The 15930-nt window shown below is 39.7% G+C and overlaps 1 protein-coding gene across 11 annotated transcripts in view; it reads left to right on the forward strand.

The window, feature by feature from the left end:
- Nucleotides 1-15930, forward strand: part of Celf2 (CUGBP Elav-like family member 2) — a 598848-nt gene that overhangs the window by 516978 nt on the left and 65940 nt on the right. For 9 of the 11 annotated variants that reach the window (XM_023701316.1, XM_004641262.2, XM_004641263.2 and 6 more), the window contains 2 exons: nucleotides 5054-5188; nucleotides 13294-13373. In XM_023701316.1, coding sequence (XP_023557084.1) covers nucleotides 5054-5188; nucleotides 13294-13373 — 215 coding nt within the window. The remainder of the gene's footprint in view (nucleotides 1-5053; nucleotides 5189-13293; nucleotides 13374-15930) is intronic. The other 2 variants (XM_023701321.1, XM_023701322.1) reach the window with 1 other exon arrangement.

Here is a 15930-nt window from a genome sequence, read left to right on the forward strand (position 1 = left end):
AGCTCAGCCCACCAGGGGGCGGGGCTGGCTGGCATGTGGTGCTGGGGGATTGAACCGCGGTCCCTGATGCTTTGCTAAGCTTGTTCTAAGTAGGTGCTCTAGACCACTGAGCCATCTCTCCAGCCCCTGGATCTGATTTAGGAATCAGAAGAAATGTATAATTTTCTAAAGCAAGTGGTAAATCCTATAGCCCTTTCTGATTCCACAAGGCATTTTTGACAGGTAAGCATAGTTTCAAAAGCTCAAAGAGCACGAAGATTTCTTTGGTGTGGATGCTCTAAATAGCTCCTATAGCTGTGAAAGAAGTATAATGAGCTCTAATTGCACTTTTATTGAGTTTGCTGACATTTATGTGTAGCACAAAGGACTCATCACAGTTAGACAGTTACTGTCTTCATTATCTGTGTGTTCAGATTTCTAAAACTTTACATTTGCTGAGCAAGAAATAGCTGCTAATCACAGATCAATTAGTGATGGGCAAATGAATTTTCAAAATACAATCACCCTCTAAAACGCTTACCAATCTGGAGACTCTAATAAAAATAAAAAAAATAAAATAAAATAAAAACCTCTATAGTGAGACCACAATTGTTAAACTGCTCTTAGAACACCCCTGCACTTTCAGATTTTCCTGAATGGGAATCCTTCACCTGTGCCTTCCTTTACCCGCCCTTTCAGTTGGCTCTGATGGAAGCAACCGCTTCTCACACAGCCATGCAAACTCACAGCATTGGCTTTCCCTCCCGTGTGCTTCTTTTATACCAGATTGTAAAAGAAAAAACAAAAAAAAATCTAATTTTAGATAAACAATAAAATATCAGTGATCCTAAGACGAGCACATTGAAATACCCTGCTGTCAACAGAATCCAACCTGTTTGCTATTATTCCAGTGCAGAAAATTGAGTGATGATATAAGGACATTTGAGGAGGTACAGATTTGGAATATTCACATGAGCTCAAGCATCGTCATGCTTTCATTCTGTGTGCCAGCTATATGCTAATCTGTATACCATCGAACTCTTAATCCTCTGTAGCGGTGCAGTAGAAAGTGCCAGCTGTGCAGGATTTACAGACAGTTGTTGAAGGTAGTTGCACAGTGAGTGACAGGAGAAGCACTGAGATTGCCTCTGGTTCTGTGCATGGGGCCTAGTGGCTGAGCCAGTATTGACTATGATGTCGTGCTTCTTGTTGCAAGGAGGTTTGTTTTTACCATAAACATGGCATATAAATGCTTCCTGCTTTAACTTTCCTACCTTACCAATGAGGGTCCTGAAAGCCTAGAATCCAGAAATGCTGTTTAAGAACACTGTCTTTTTTCTCAGGCACTCCAAAATCTCCAGTATTCATGCATCAGGTTCAGAGGTAACAAGAGGAAAGATACCTAAGTATTATTCAGGGTAGATGGAGACCTGAAAAGCCTTCATTAAAAATAGAAATCGTGGGGTGTTTCCAAATTCAGTCACTTTCTGATTTAGTGGAAAATGAAAAAATAATTTTGAAATTCAAAGTGGAGGGACTCACAGATATGAAGGCAGTAATGAAATGCCATATGTTAGCACTAACACATTGAAAAGTTGTTAATTAATTCAGTCACTCCCAAATCCAGGTGTGACTTTGACAGATTGTATACCAGGGTGTTAGTATAGACTTACAATTAAGGATATTTTAAAAAGAAGTTTCTATTATTTTAGTTTTAAAAAGTCACCCTTTATACTTAAAATATTAACCTCTTCTTATACCATAAAAGGAGAACTTGAAGTGGCCCCTAGCGTAGAGCTCCTTGGTTCTGTTGAGGCTATTGTTGATAGAGAGCCCAGTTCTTGTGCATCTTTTCTCCTAGAGGGCAACAGCCTTAACTTTTAGCTTTTTTAAAAAAAATTCCCCTAAAGCACCTAGCAGACTACTACCAGTACACAGATTCTGGTTAAGCAATTGACATTTTCATAGATTGAAAAAAGAATTATTACTTATTACTGCCAATGAATACTGAAGAAAGACTAGCATAGTCATCAAAAAGTGATGAAAATTACATGAGTTCAAGATATTTAGATTTACTTAGAATGTTCACAAAATTTTATGGTTCTTTAGAACAAGAATCCTGGGAATAAACTTTATGAATAAATTTTTCCCGGGCAGTGTGCAAAGCTCAGAGCAGAAGAGAGCAGGGTGTGTGTAATCACCCTCAGTGTTGCCCTTCATGTGAAAGCTGCTGGCCCACCTTGGCTAGTAAAAAGCTAAAATGTCCAGCCTCCTGTATGCCTACACATGTACATGAGTCAACAGGGGGACAGGAAGAAATTAGCATTTCAAATATTATTGATTTGTTTTCTTTTCTTTTTGCTCTGGCTAATCCTTATTATTTTCCAAAATGTGAATTATCTTCCTTCTCTCTGCCAGGCTGAGTTTATCCTTCTTGATGACTGGGAAGGCAGGATTTCCTCATAAGTGATAACCGTTTTCTTAATATCCATCTTAGGGGGGAAAAATCAGTTTTTAACTGACTCAGGAGGTATATATTTAATTTACTGTAGCATTACCATGGAGCTCAAAACCTGTGAATTGTTTTAGCTTAATAACATAATTATGGGTTTACCAGTGAAATCAGGGACCAAGTGGGAATTTTTCATTTGCTTTTATTTAAGAGAACTAAAACCAGTTTCTTTGAGGTAAGAATAAATATAATAGGAATTTTATGATTATTATTATTATTCTCATAAAGATGCCAGTCAGAATTTCTAGATGGAAGATGAGAAGGAAGAAAGAGTAAGAACTGCAAACTGGAAGACTTCCCCACCTCTTCTGCCTCACTCAGTCAGGTCCATTCATTTCCCTCTCGCGGTCTCGTTCAAGTAAAATACCGCATCCTCACACCAAAACATGTGAAGGAGGCCAGGCATCCTAGGTAGCCTCTGTTCATCCTAGTGTTGGGGACTACAGTAAAGAAAGCCCCTGGCCAGGGCTTCTGAAACTTCTTCCCTCCCACTGCCAGTCTATCCAGCTCCTGACCGTGCTTCTTAAGGCCAACATCTGGGCTCTAAAATGAGCCCTAGAGCCTCTCTGCATGATCTCGGGAGCTGTTAGTGTGTAGACAGACTGAGGGGAAGGGATTCTGCACACCACTCCAGCAAAGCCCACCCCCAGTGCTTCAGTGGACAGAAGCACAGAGCTGGGTCGCCTTCTCTGCAGTGTTAGGGAGAGAAAGAAAAGAGAAAGGAATGTAAACACTCATGATAACAATGAAAAAAAAAAAAAAAAAAAGGAGGTCTAGGAGTCAGATAGCTCTCCAGGGTCACACATCAAATCAATAGCAGCACTGGACTAGAAGCAGACCATGTCACTGATGCTGCTCTCTCCCTTTTAAGCCTCCTCTGTGTCTTCTAAGTGGACGTGAAACACAGCAGACAGGAGAGAACAGTGCAAGCAGGAAGTCAGATGTGGCCCAGTTTAGACCATAACTTTGCTGAATGATCTAGATAAATCCTCTCGCCAAGGCCTCAGATAGAATAGTTTTACAGGTAGAATGGTTCTGATATCTCTTCTTTCCAGTCTGGAATTCTGGAGCAGGACATTTAGCTGATTCAGTTCTTCAAAGCTGTGCTGCCCAATCTAGTAGTTATCTGGAACTTTTAAAACTTAACTAAAATGAAATTACATTGAAAAATCAATTCCTCCATCACATTAGCTCTTTAAAAGTGTTTGGCAGCCACACATGACTTTAACTGTATGTTGACAGCATAGACATAGGATTCTTCCAAGGCTGGAAGAGCTACTGGTAGATTAAGTGAAAACGAGACATTATCCAAAGAAGTGCTAAAGGAAACAGAAGTAAAGGGATAGGATTACAATACAGGCTCAGAAGAAAGGTTTATACACAGTGACTTGTGGAACAGCCTCTCCCCTGAACCAGGGCTCTGTATCTCTGGAGCAGCTGGCTCTCCTTTTTATTTTATTTAATTCTAAGACTGTTAAAATGAAGTAAAGGTGGAGGGAGGGCTTTTCCCTATAAGTATGTATGATGTCCTTTTTTAAAAAAAATAAAGTCTTTTTTTAAAAGGCTCTTAAAAAAGAAAAGAAAAAACCACTTCAAGCACTGTCCTGAAATCAGTTATAACCTTGCCTTGTGTAGGCTAAATGTAGGTCATGTATTCTAAGCATGGAAATTTTGAGGAAAATCTCACAGGTCATCAAAAGTAAACTTGCTCTATCTTTCCACTTGTTAGATTCCAATTTACAAATCTTCTTGTTATAATACTGAAAAGATATCTCTTTCCCTCATGTATCCAACCTTCAGGTTGCTGGAGTTGTACCACTCTCTCCTGAAAAGCCTGCAGCCGGGGGGAGGGGGGGGAGTGATTCTCCAGTAGCACAGCCAGCTTCTCAGCATAGCTTTGGTTTCCTCTGCAGTTGTAACTAGCCTGGCTGCTTAGAACCAGGAGTAGATCCTAGTTAGGGACCTACTTAGGAACCTAACTAGTGTCTCACAGCCACCGCCTCTGGAATAAGGACTATACCAGCTCTCCAGAGAAATGGGACTCTGATCTCCTGTTCTTATCTACTTGAAACAGGGAGAGAAAGATGTTTTCCTCCCTTGGATGCTTTGTTTAATGTTGCATTTACTGTTTTACTATATCTGCTCCTATTGCTTTTTCTCTTCTGTCTTTCTCTTTCCTTGTCACTAGAGTTAAAAGAACATCTAAAAAAAGCCCAAATTAAAATATATATTAAAAATGTTTCTGTGAAATAATAGTGTTTGGCAATTACATAAGTATTTTATAACCTTAATACCTACTGCTAATTTCTGAATGGAAAAAATATTTCACAATGTTCTGTGTCCTATGAATGCTTCCCATTGGTCCAAAGTTGCTCAAAGAGAGAGGATGTGTTCAGGAAGTGCAGGGAAGAGGGAGCTGTAGGAGGGGGCATGGAGCAGGAAGGCAGACTGGAGACCATTCTGGTTCACATGGTGGGGGCTGGTTTGATGGCATAATAAAGTGTTGATTACAAGGAAAAAAGATGAAATGCCCTTTTCTCATTCATTATTTTTACCTCCTAGCTGTGGAAGACAGAAAATTGTTCATAGGAATGGTTTCAAAGAAATGTAACGAGAATGATATCAGAGTGATGTTTTCACCATTTGGCCAGATAGAAGAATGCCGGATTCTCCGGGGACCTGATGGGCTGAGTCGAGGTGAGTGTGGTGTGTGTAAAGTCTCTTTCCTTAAGTGCTAATTAGAGCTCTGTGTCATAGTCAAGGTAGATGTAGGCACCACGTGCAGCAGGAGATCGCCCTAAAGAGTCCCGTGTGGTAAAGTTGTCCATCCTGAACTTTCCACTGGTAGCTGAAATGATCGCCTTTTATTTCCCAGGTTGAGAAGGCCTGGGGACCAACATATTAGCTCAGATATCACTGTCACACAGGAAGCTGCCAGGCTGTCCTATCACTACATGCCCCTTTCCAACCTCAGACCGAAGAGGATGAGGGCGAGCAGGAGCTGTGTGGGATGAGTAGATGTCTGCTGTGTCTGCCTTAGCCCCTGCCTTGGTGCTGTGCCTGCAAGCGTCATCACGGGGATGGTGCGCTCCACAAGCCGTCCGTGCCAAGAAACTGGCTTTGCGCCTGTGCAGTGCTGGGCACACCCGAGCTCAGGATGTCTCAGCCTGTCCAAGATCTTAGCCCTTTCTTTCAAAGAGGGAAGCTTCTGGAGTCCCAGCTCAGGGAATCCCTCTTAGGTAATAGCAAACTGCCTGTGGTTCTTCCTTGCCACCGTGATAAAGCCGGAAGCTGTGGCTCAGCTGTAATATGTGTTCTTCTCAGCAGGGATGCAGAACAACGGGAGATCACCCTTCCCTGCTGTTTGCTTTCCCCATAGCAAGTCAGCCCACCTCTTTCCTTCCACATCTCAGCAAGGTGGGCCCTGAGAGGTAGTCATTCAGCCACAGTTTCTAGAGCCAGTCCCCAGTGGAGATGGATATGTGGAGCATTTGGCACTTCTTACTAGAAATCCTGTTTTTGCAACAGGGAAAGGCTTTTGTTCTATTATTAGTGCAATGACCAGTGGGGCTAATTAGGATCTTGTTCATTCTTACACCCTGAGCCTGGGCCAGCCCTAGCCCCCAAGCCACACTCAGAGAAAAAGTCAGGCCGTAAGTAATTAGGCTCTTATTCTCACCTGTCTCGCTACTTTTACCTAACTTCAGCATCATGTGAGGAAGAACATTTGTTGTTTTGATTTTTATACATAAAGCTTCAGGATGTCAGCTGCTAAAATTAAAGAGAACAAATGTTCCTCCTACAACCACCTCCAGAGCCCCAAAGTGGAGGTAGTCTAGAGGAAAAACAAGAGGAGGTGGAGGAGCATCCTGCTTGATTCCTATATTTTCTTCTAAAGGTGGGGGAGAGAAAGAAGGGCAGCATGGAAATAACAGTTTCTACATCTCTAAAACATTCTGAAATCCTTATTTCATCCTCACTTCAAAAATGTGATTCTCTACAAGCTGAACAAAAGTCGCATCACCTGAGGCTCATCTGTAGCTCAGCACCTGTGCTGCATCCCACTGCTGCCCCAACAGTCCATGGTTGTGATGAGCCCAGCCTCCAGGTGGAAGGATGGCAGGGCACCGCTGTAGCCGGCTCAGCCCGCAGACCCTCTGATCACACTTGACCGTCCAGCTCCACTGCACTCATTTCATTTGTCTAATTATTTTCATCAATCCACTGAGGCAGACACACTAGGAGAGAGAATACCATGGAAAAGTCAGTGAGGCTAAAAGGGCAAAACACATAGAAAAAATATAGCCATATTTTTGTAATTCCCTATCTGCTGCCAGCTTGACTGGATCCCTGTTGTCTCCTATTATTCTCAGGCCCACGTCAGTGTTATCTTGCATTTTTCACTCCCCAAGGTATAGAGTATGGAGGGCACACCAAAAGGAAGGCCCTTAAGTTAAGCATAGTGAAATTTATAGTGGCTTAGAGGTCAGGGACCCCAAGTTCCAGTTCTAGCATGTCGGTGACCTTAGGCAGTTCATCTTCCTATCTCTTTTAGTTTACCCGTTTTTAAATAACAGTAGTAAAAATATCTGCCCTGTTTTTACTCCAGGGAGTCATTAATTAGTAGTGTGTGGTAGCTTTTTGTCTAAGCTTACCATCTGTACAGGTTAATAGAGACTTCGAATGGAAAGTGTGAGTGCCAGATTCCTGCTCTCTGTCAGCTTCTCCTGGTCCATTTATGGAATGGCTTTTCATCTCACTGTCTCTGTCTGTCCAGGGGCACAGGAGCAAGTAGCAGCACCGCCCTGCACTTCAAGCTGCTGGAGCATACGTTAGTTATCTCTGTACATGAGATTATAAAACATCCACAACTTTCATGGCAAATAGTAGGGCTCACAGCCCTTTCCAGGAGAACTTGAGCTAATTTGATCTGCCATTTGGTTGATTAACTAGCACTTGACACCAGAAGCAGCCTGTTCCTGAAACAAGTTATGGGAGCCCTCTCATCAATATTTTATGCAAATACTGCTTCAACATGAAGAGGAGAATACCCCTCTCCTTTTTTTAAACAGAGGAGTAATTTCTGGTGAACTGATGAGAATGCCCTATTAGAAAAAAGAAAATACTCATTTATAGCCATTTATTCTGAATATAAAGACAAACAGTGGTATGTTTTTCAATTAGCAAGACCCAAGGAATCCTGGTTATCAAGGCCTGCTCCTGAATCAGTGCATTTGTTAATAGAACAATTGTCTTTCATGCTACTATTCTGCTTTCATTAAAGAATTATTGTTTTCAATCAAATATTAATAAGTGTCTCCTATGAGTGATGCTGCAGATAAAGAGCGTTCAACACTTCTTTTCTCAGTGTCTATTGCTAGGCTCAGCTGTTCAGAAAATAAATAAATAAATAAAAAATGAAACAAAAGCTTGGCTGTTCTAAAAAGTATCTCCTAATACAAATCCAGCATATAAACTAATCACTAAAAAAGTTCCTAAATCGAACCATCTGATTATAGTGAGAGTGAAATGCAGTGCAATGGTACACTTTTCTTTTTTCTTCTTTTGTCCAGTTTAACTGTGAGAATGAAGACCAGCAAAGCAGTCAGTCTAGCTGGCTGTTCCTTTGCTCCGTCAGGGGCTTCGATTCTTCTCTGAGAGCTCCTTGCTCCTGCTGCTGAGTTTGTGCCCTCAGTTCCCCCATGGCACCCGCATGGTAGGCACTCAGGACCCATAACCGTACCTATGTACTCTGTGACCCTTTCAGTTAGAGTCACTGTCTTTAAAAAGTAAAAGTTATGGCCTGCATATTGACCACATGGAATATTTTACAAGTCCCTCCACCACTCACCAGCACGACACATTTTAGGAAAGACACCCTCGGGAAGCTGGCATGATTCTTTACCTGGACAACACCTCATACCTGCCAAGCCCATGAAGCCACTCAGCAAACAAGGAGGACTCTTCCTCACTCCAGCCAGTATACCCACATCTAAGTGTACATTTACCCCCTGGAGATAGTAGCCCACTCCAGTATCTTTTTTGGAAAACGTGATTTTTGATGCTTTAGGCAGCTTCATGATACTCAGGCCATTCTGCAGTGGTAACTCTATGGCTGAATGCCCCTTACCATGGACCTTCAGTGATTAAACGAGCACAATACTCTGGCCCCACCTGTGGCAACGCAATGAGATGCTCACTGTTGGAGGCAGAGCAGAGGCAGAGCATGAGGTTTCTAAACTAAATGTATTTCTTTGACAGTGTCACCTTAGCATGGTGATTTCCTAAAATATACATGTTCTCACTTACCCAGATGTTGCAGTTTAGAATGAGCTATTTAGATACAACCCACAGAGTTTTCTGCACCATGGCAGTTGAATATCTGTAACTTGGAAACAATAACGTTTACTTCATTTTTCTTTCCCACAAAATATAGTCAAATCTTCACCACCATTTAAGGAAACTCTCTTCTTGTTTAAGAGTATTCCAGCTGTGTTTATGGTGTTCAGCATTCTCCTGCCAAAACCGTTGACAGATGAATTGGCAATATTTTCAGTGATGCTGGAAAGCACAGACTGGATTCAGCCATTAAATCTTCATTTGTTTTTGCTGTATAAGGAGAAAATTTAGTTTGATAACAATTTAGCCCTGCCTTCATACCTAAACTTTCAGATACGTGGAAGCTTTTTTATCACATACATCCTGCATTACTCGCTGCATTTGCCATCTTTTCTAAATACATTCTCCTGATCTCATTAGTGATAAGATTTTGGCAGCTGTTACACAGGTCCTTGTCTGAATCCAGCAGCAGGTGCCATACAATGAATTATGTCTCCATGCCAATATGAAATAAACTATTGGGCACTGAGGCTGGAACATCAGAAGACTAATTTTAATGTCCCAGGACGATACTGATACCATCTATCTGATCAGTCTGGCACTACTAAAAAGACATCGCAGTACAATTGGCTGCACTACTATCTTTGTTTGGCCAATAAAAATTTATAAACAAGTGTTCCATAGGTTGAAATCTCCTTTACTTGCACAAGTTATTTTAAATTATGTTAGTTTCTAATGAAAGGTAGTGGGCTGCTGCACCTCTTTCATAAAAGTAGCAGAGAAACAAGAGGCCACAGCGTTGTCCTGGCTTTTAGGAGTACCTGTACTTCTTCCCCTTTTGGTGTGGAGCAAAGATTCATCTACTTCTGTAAAATTCTCTTGCAATTGAGAGGAAAGTAGAGCACCTGAGCTAAGATACCCTTTCACTTGAAATGACAAGTGTTATAGATGTGTTCCAAAATCTTCTCTGTGACAGGGGTACATGCCTTCCTTAGATCCTGTCTGTGGGAGGAAATTGCTTTGCAAAAACCTTTCCCCAGTCAATCATCCATCTGTTTTAGCAGCAAGAAGGCAACCTCCCTGGAATAAGAGGATCTCAACTCCTTTCATCTCAGTATGTAATCTGACATTCTGAAAGTAGAGATAATAATTAATTGCAAGGTAAATTACAGATTAACCATGTTTACAGATGGCCCTCCTTCCTCATTGTTTTTATCTTTTGCTGTTATGTATTTGGAGGGTTTTAGGTAGAAATACACATATATCTGCTATCATACCTAAACCAAAGAAGAATGCAGCATCATTATTTTAATGTTTACAGAGAGAGAGAGAGAGAGAGAGAGAGAGAGAGAGACTGACTGATTCCCCCAACATCTTGGTCAGTTGAAAAACAGATTGCTGAGATATCACATTCAACAGTCCACAGTAGTTAAAAGCTGACACTACAAGATTAGAGCTGTGTCTGTCAAGACCCAGTGAACTCAACTGCACACTAAAGCTCATTTTTAGTAAAAGAAGAAACCAATTCTGATGTAAGTTATTTCTGTGTAGTGGAAAGCCTTCTAGTTGGCTGGTGAGAAAAAGCCAGCCACCCGTTTCAATGGTAGAAGCTCCTGTGAGTCTATACTAGTAAAAAGCCACAGATTGGAGGTCTAATCCTGAAGCCACCACTGTGTTTGCACTGGTATTAAAGATTACAGTCTGTCCAGAGGACTGGCACAACCTCCTGTTTTAGAGAAATTACAAAGGTTAACAAGTTACTCTTCCAAGAAACATTTGGTTCTGGAGTTGCTTAACTTCATACAGAGTGGCATAGAGAGTGAAAGTTTTTTACAAGTACTCCCACTTTATAAATGACTCAGTAATCCTTTCCTCTTAAGTGACTGAACACAGTACACAGTACAGAACTTGACAGAAGCCCCTAAAGAGACAACTTATCTCATACTGCACCACTGCCAAAAGAATTAAAAGGTTAAAGAAATCATCAAACTTGTCAGAACATTTTTGGATGAGGTAGATTGTGTAATTAGATGCATCACTTGAGTTTTTAATTGCAGGTTTCATAGAGGAAAGGGCAATGGTTTGAGTTTATACAGACTTAATTTTATATACTTCTGCTAATACTCTTCTCCTGAGACTTGCTAACTGCTTTATCTTTCTGAGTTATTTATAAAAGTTGTTAATATGAAATTATAAATATATAAACTGTATCTATTTGATTCTTATTGATATTTTACATATTTTAATGCATTTTAACCTCTATTTGGAAACTGTCAGTTGGGCACATATTCCTGGATAATAGGAACAAATGTAGTGAATGTAACAATCTTTTTGACTATGGAAAGCAGAATTAAACCAGGCTTCACATGGTTTTAGATATATCTTCATTAGCTGCTTTGCTGTTGCCTCCATTGAAGTCTAAAGGCAAGAAATAGAAAAATAAAATAGTTCACTGTTTTTTTGTTCTACTTAACATTGGCAAGAATTGTAACATTTCTGAAGAGATATTGCTTTGAAACAGATGGCAGATTTGAGCCTCTATCACTTAAGACCTCAGCATCAGCGTGGAAGTCACCAGAGGTGCTGTCATCTGTCTCACACTCGATTACACACATCGCCAAGATGCCTTAGAGAAGGCCACTACATTGCTTTTATTGATGACAAAAGCTACAGTTGGTCTACGTACAGGTAGAATGCTTAAATAGCAAAGCCTCATCAGCCACCCGTCTGTGGCTGTATGTGAAATGGATCAACATTCCCGGCAGGCTAGACTATTCAGGCTTCTAAAGCTCAGCTTAACTGGTGAAGGTGAATGTGACATTAATTTCCCATGTGCAGAGAGTTTTGTATATCGGAATTACAGCATGATGGAAAAGCCAAAAAAAAAATGCATTGACTTATTTTCATGACTGGATGTCACTGTGCGTTGGGGGTAGTGGGTAGGCACTGCTTTCTCTTATTGCTGTTTGATTAAAAAGTGCTACTACAGTATTGACTTGATAATCTCACCAGATACACATGCAGAGAAAAAGAAGAAAATGTATTTTATGGCTCACAAATTGATTTACATAAACCAAACAATCTGCTGATTGTTTGAATGGAGAAGGTTCTGTTTTGTTTATTGGCCACAGGGACAACAATCTCATGTTGTTGATGCCAGAATTCTGCTTTCATGCATTCACTCTGAAATGACAATAGGCTTCTGCCTCTCAGTGTTTAGCTCTGCTTCATTTGGAAATCTTTTAAGTAGTAATAATAATAATGTTTTGAGGAAATTGAGTGGAACACTAAATTATTCTCTGATACCTAAGTTCAAACTGTGCAAGGCTAAAGAAGCTGAAAATCAATGCACTTTTGAAGTCATTAGAGATCATAAGTGAACTAAGTCTGCTTGCTTTAGCTAAGCTTTTAGCGTGCTGCGGTATTATTATGAAATCAGCCCGAATCTGCATTAATTTCACAGTCTTTTTCTCTAAGAAGCCCAAGGGTGCGTGATGAATAAAATGTAAATTTCCAAAGGCAGTGTTTTTATTAGTGCAACAGGGCAATGAGCCGTGTTTTTGGAGCAGCAACCTGCACGGTGGCCAGTGCTGCTATGAGAGGCAAAACCTTGCACTATAGATTCTAGTTATTTTATAGTACACATGAAAAAGTAAATATGGAAAGCTTTCTGGTCTTACAGTAGGTATTTGGAAAAGTGACTACTGCCTCATGTATGGAAGGCTCCAGACCAAGTACTTCATACATTTCAGAAAGTCACAATTATGAAAAGTGATCAGGATTTATATACAAATTCAATAAAAATTTCCAGATATTATATGTGTTGTCAAATATTCTCAGAGTAATAAAGCATTCGTTTTTATTAACAACTAGTAATTAATAGTTTGTAGTGGATTTTGGTATATTTGTTTACATTTGAATAGCACTATAAACTTAAACGTATAGTTTTTTTCGCTACCCTAAAGGAAATTAGATACATGTATTTGCTGGCATTTTAAGCTGCTGAAAACTGTTAATCTGCCATTAGGGTGAAGATTTTCTTAGTCCTTAAAAATCAACAACAAAAAGTGAAATACAAAGCCCTGATACGTGTATGCCCTCCGTGTAGAGATCATCAGCCAAGAAGAAAATGGAAAAAGCAACTTTTTATTTTAGAAAATGCAAGGTAGATCCTGCTAATTTCAAACCCTGTGGCTAAAAGTATCCAGCTTCCTCCCCTAGTTTCCATTTAAAGAATAAACCAATAAATAAGTCTTTCTGCTTTGGTCAGATTAGCAAGTCAGCACTGAATAAAAAGCAAAATAAGATAAAACCAAAGAGAGAAGTTGTTTATTTTTATGTACTACTGAGAACAGTGTCGTCTTGTGGCAGTTCTCGTAGACTGTGTTGGTTTAACAAGCGTCCAACCCTTTTGTCTTGTTGTTTTTTGTCTTTCCTGCTCCCTGTCCCCTTGTTTCCCACAGGCTGTGCGTTTGTCACATTTTCTACAAGGGCAATGGCACAGAATGCAATCAAAGCCATGCATCAGTCTCAGACCATGGAGGTACTGTATCATCTGCCCTTTCTTTGTTTTCTTTGTGCAAATGATGGGGAATGGTAAAGCAATTCTCTCCTGTGTGGATTGTTCACATGACAATCACAGATTTAAACTTTCACCATCTCACTTTTCATTCATTCATTCATATTCATCTTCTCTGTCTCTCCCCTCTCTCTTCCTCCCTCCCTCCCCCTGCCACCTCTTTCTCTGCATTTTCCCTTAATGACTTGAAATGCATTTAGTAAAATCTTTCACTTGTTCTGCAGTTATTTTTTTGAGCCTTTTATTAAAGCAGCACATGTCCTCTGCTATAAAGTCATAAGGCACTTTAAGCAAAGTGTCGTTCTGGACCTAACGGATTAAATACGTTCCCCACTGTAGGGTTGGTATTCATTAAACAGTAGCAGCTCCAACCCCAAATTGCTGCCTGCCCTGTAAGGAGCCATACTGACCTTTGTTTAATGCAGGGTCAAGTAGTTATTAATGCAGTCAGCAGGACTGTGTGCTTGTATCTCAGAAATGCTGGAGAAAGTTAAGACTTCTCCCACTTAACAGTTAAATGCTACTTTATGAGAGTCCCCTGAAAAACTAGAATTGTCTCCTTACTTAAAAATCAACAACAACATAAAGGCTCAAATTTGGTCCCCCAATGAGAGATGGTAACTTTAGGGAAAGAGAAATACACAGGTGTGGACATGCACCTACAAATATAGATAGATGGCTTTGTATTTTAGTCTGTGATTTGGGTCATGGCCTTTCAGAATTTTGCACAAAAGCATTCCAAGAGTGATATGCTGTTACTTATTCTGTACCGTCTGACAGAACCATTTGGAAGTGCATGTTCTGCTGTATTACGTACACTGTATCTTTGTGTATGGGTGATCTTCTCTGGAGGTGGTGGCCTTGTGGTGTTATCTGAAGCTATGTTTTCATATTTTGAAAAAAAGATATTTTCAGCTTTATTTAACATGCAAAAATTTATTGTTTGAGCTTTTTGCCTCCATTTTTGGGGATTTTATTTTTTGTTTGTTTGTTTTTGTTTTTTGCAATGCTGCCTCTCCCAAAGCATGCTGGGAGCTATGCGATCATATGCATTATGTTTTCTGGGCAACTTTTTTTAATAATGAATCAAAAGGGGGGTGGCAAGGGGGGAAGGAGTGTGCATGGCATTGTCATTAAGTGTTTACTGTACTTTTCTGAGTTGTGATATCAGCATTGCAAAGCCTACTGTCTTATGAATATTCATTTTGACTTTGATATTCCTAACATACCTTATATAATCAATGTGTTTTCCTTTCAGTGCAATGCATTTTTAAGACACTCCCATTTTTAACCCCCACCCCCCACCTGAAGGCAAGGTCAGGTGAAAATCAGCCATGACAGGAAATAAGTAGTAGGATTTGAAATATCTAGGAATGGAATTTTGTTCCACATGTAGTCATATATGTGATAATGTTTTGATTTCCCCTTTTTCTTAGGCTGCTCCATTTTTGTTAATTTCCAGCTATTTTTCAGTATGGAGATTAAAATCTAAGAACTGTTGGGGGGGAATCTGTATTTGTCTTCCATAAATGGTTTTATTCTTATTTTTTATTTCCTGTAATCGAGAGCTTTATGCCTAAATTGGTCTCTCTTTAGGTAATTTTTTAACTTAATTTCTTGCAACTATTAGGAATATACCCTCACTCAGAGTGTTCCCCGCAAGGCCTCCAAGGATGCTGGTGAAATCTGGTTCTCCTGCATTCCCTCAGGAGAGGAGATCAGGAGGCAGAAGGGGCATGACCAAAACCAGGAAGCACAGGTCTTCGTAATAGATCTGTTCTGGGGACTGGTGCATGTTTGTTCTTAAGAAATAATTGATCCTTTATTAATATCTCTAGTGTAAGAAATCAAATTTGGTTATTTTTAAAACTGGACATCCATACCTAAAGAAAGGAGCCTTCAGACAACTTACTCAAAAAATTGACACTTAAATAGAATTATACAATTACATTATAATTATACAGGTGAAATTGTGTGCTTGGCTTTTTAAACTGATTCCATTAATTTCAGGGTCTAGCACACATCTTCGGCCAAGCTGTATTCTCTAATTTAAAATGATCTGAATAGTAAAAGAATAAAGTCTTCAATCTTATAGAGAACTTTCTGCTTCTCCACTTTTTCTACTTTATTCCCACCTGTTTTTCTCTTTCATGATTTAAACAAGCCATTTTTAAAGCCATAATCATTGGTCAATTTTCTGCATTTATTTATTTATTTATTTATTTATTTTAGTATTTAAGAGAAAATAACAAATGTACTGTTAGGAGATGCTGTCGTTTGTTATGTAACACTTTTGATGTAATAATAACAACTCTCTCACAAACCCCTTCTATACATAATCTCAATCTTAAAAGTATTTTGCTCTTTTTAAAGTAATGGAGTGCTGAAATACAGGGTGGAAAAAGAAAAATGAATTATAGGGTTTTTAAATGGTAGAATCATTATTTTTATGCACTTGACTGACATTTAACATTCTCTACCGTGACTCTGCCTACCAGAGCTGAAGTTTCTTAGGCTAGAA

Source organism: Octodon degus, unplaced genomic scaffold, assembly GCF_000260255.1.
Source record: "Octodon degus isolate 3935 unplaced genomic scaffold, OctDeg1.0 scaffold00133, whole genome shotgun sequence".
Taxonomy (NCBI): domain Eukaryota; kingdom Metazoa; phylum Chordata; class Mammalia; order Rodentia; family Octodontidae; genus Octodon; species Octodon degus.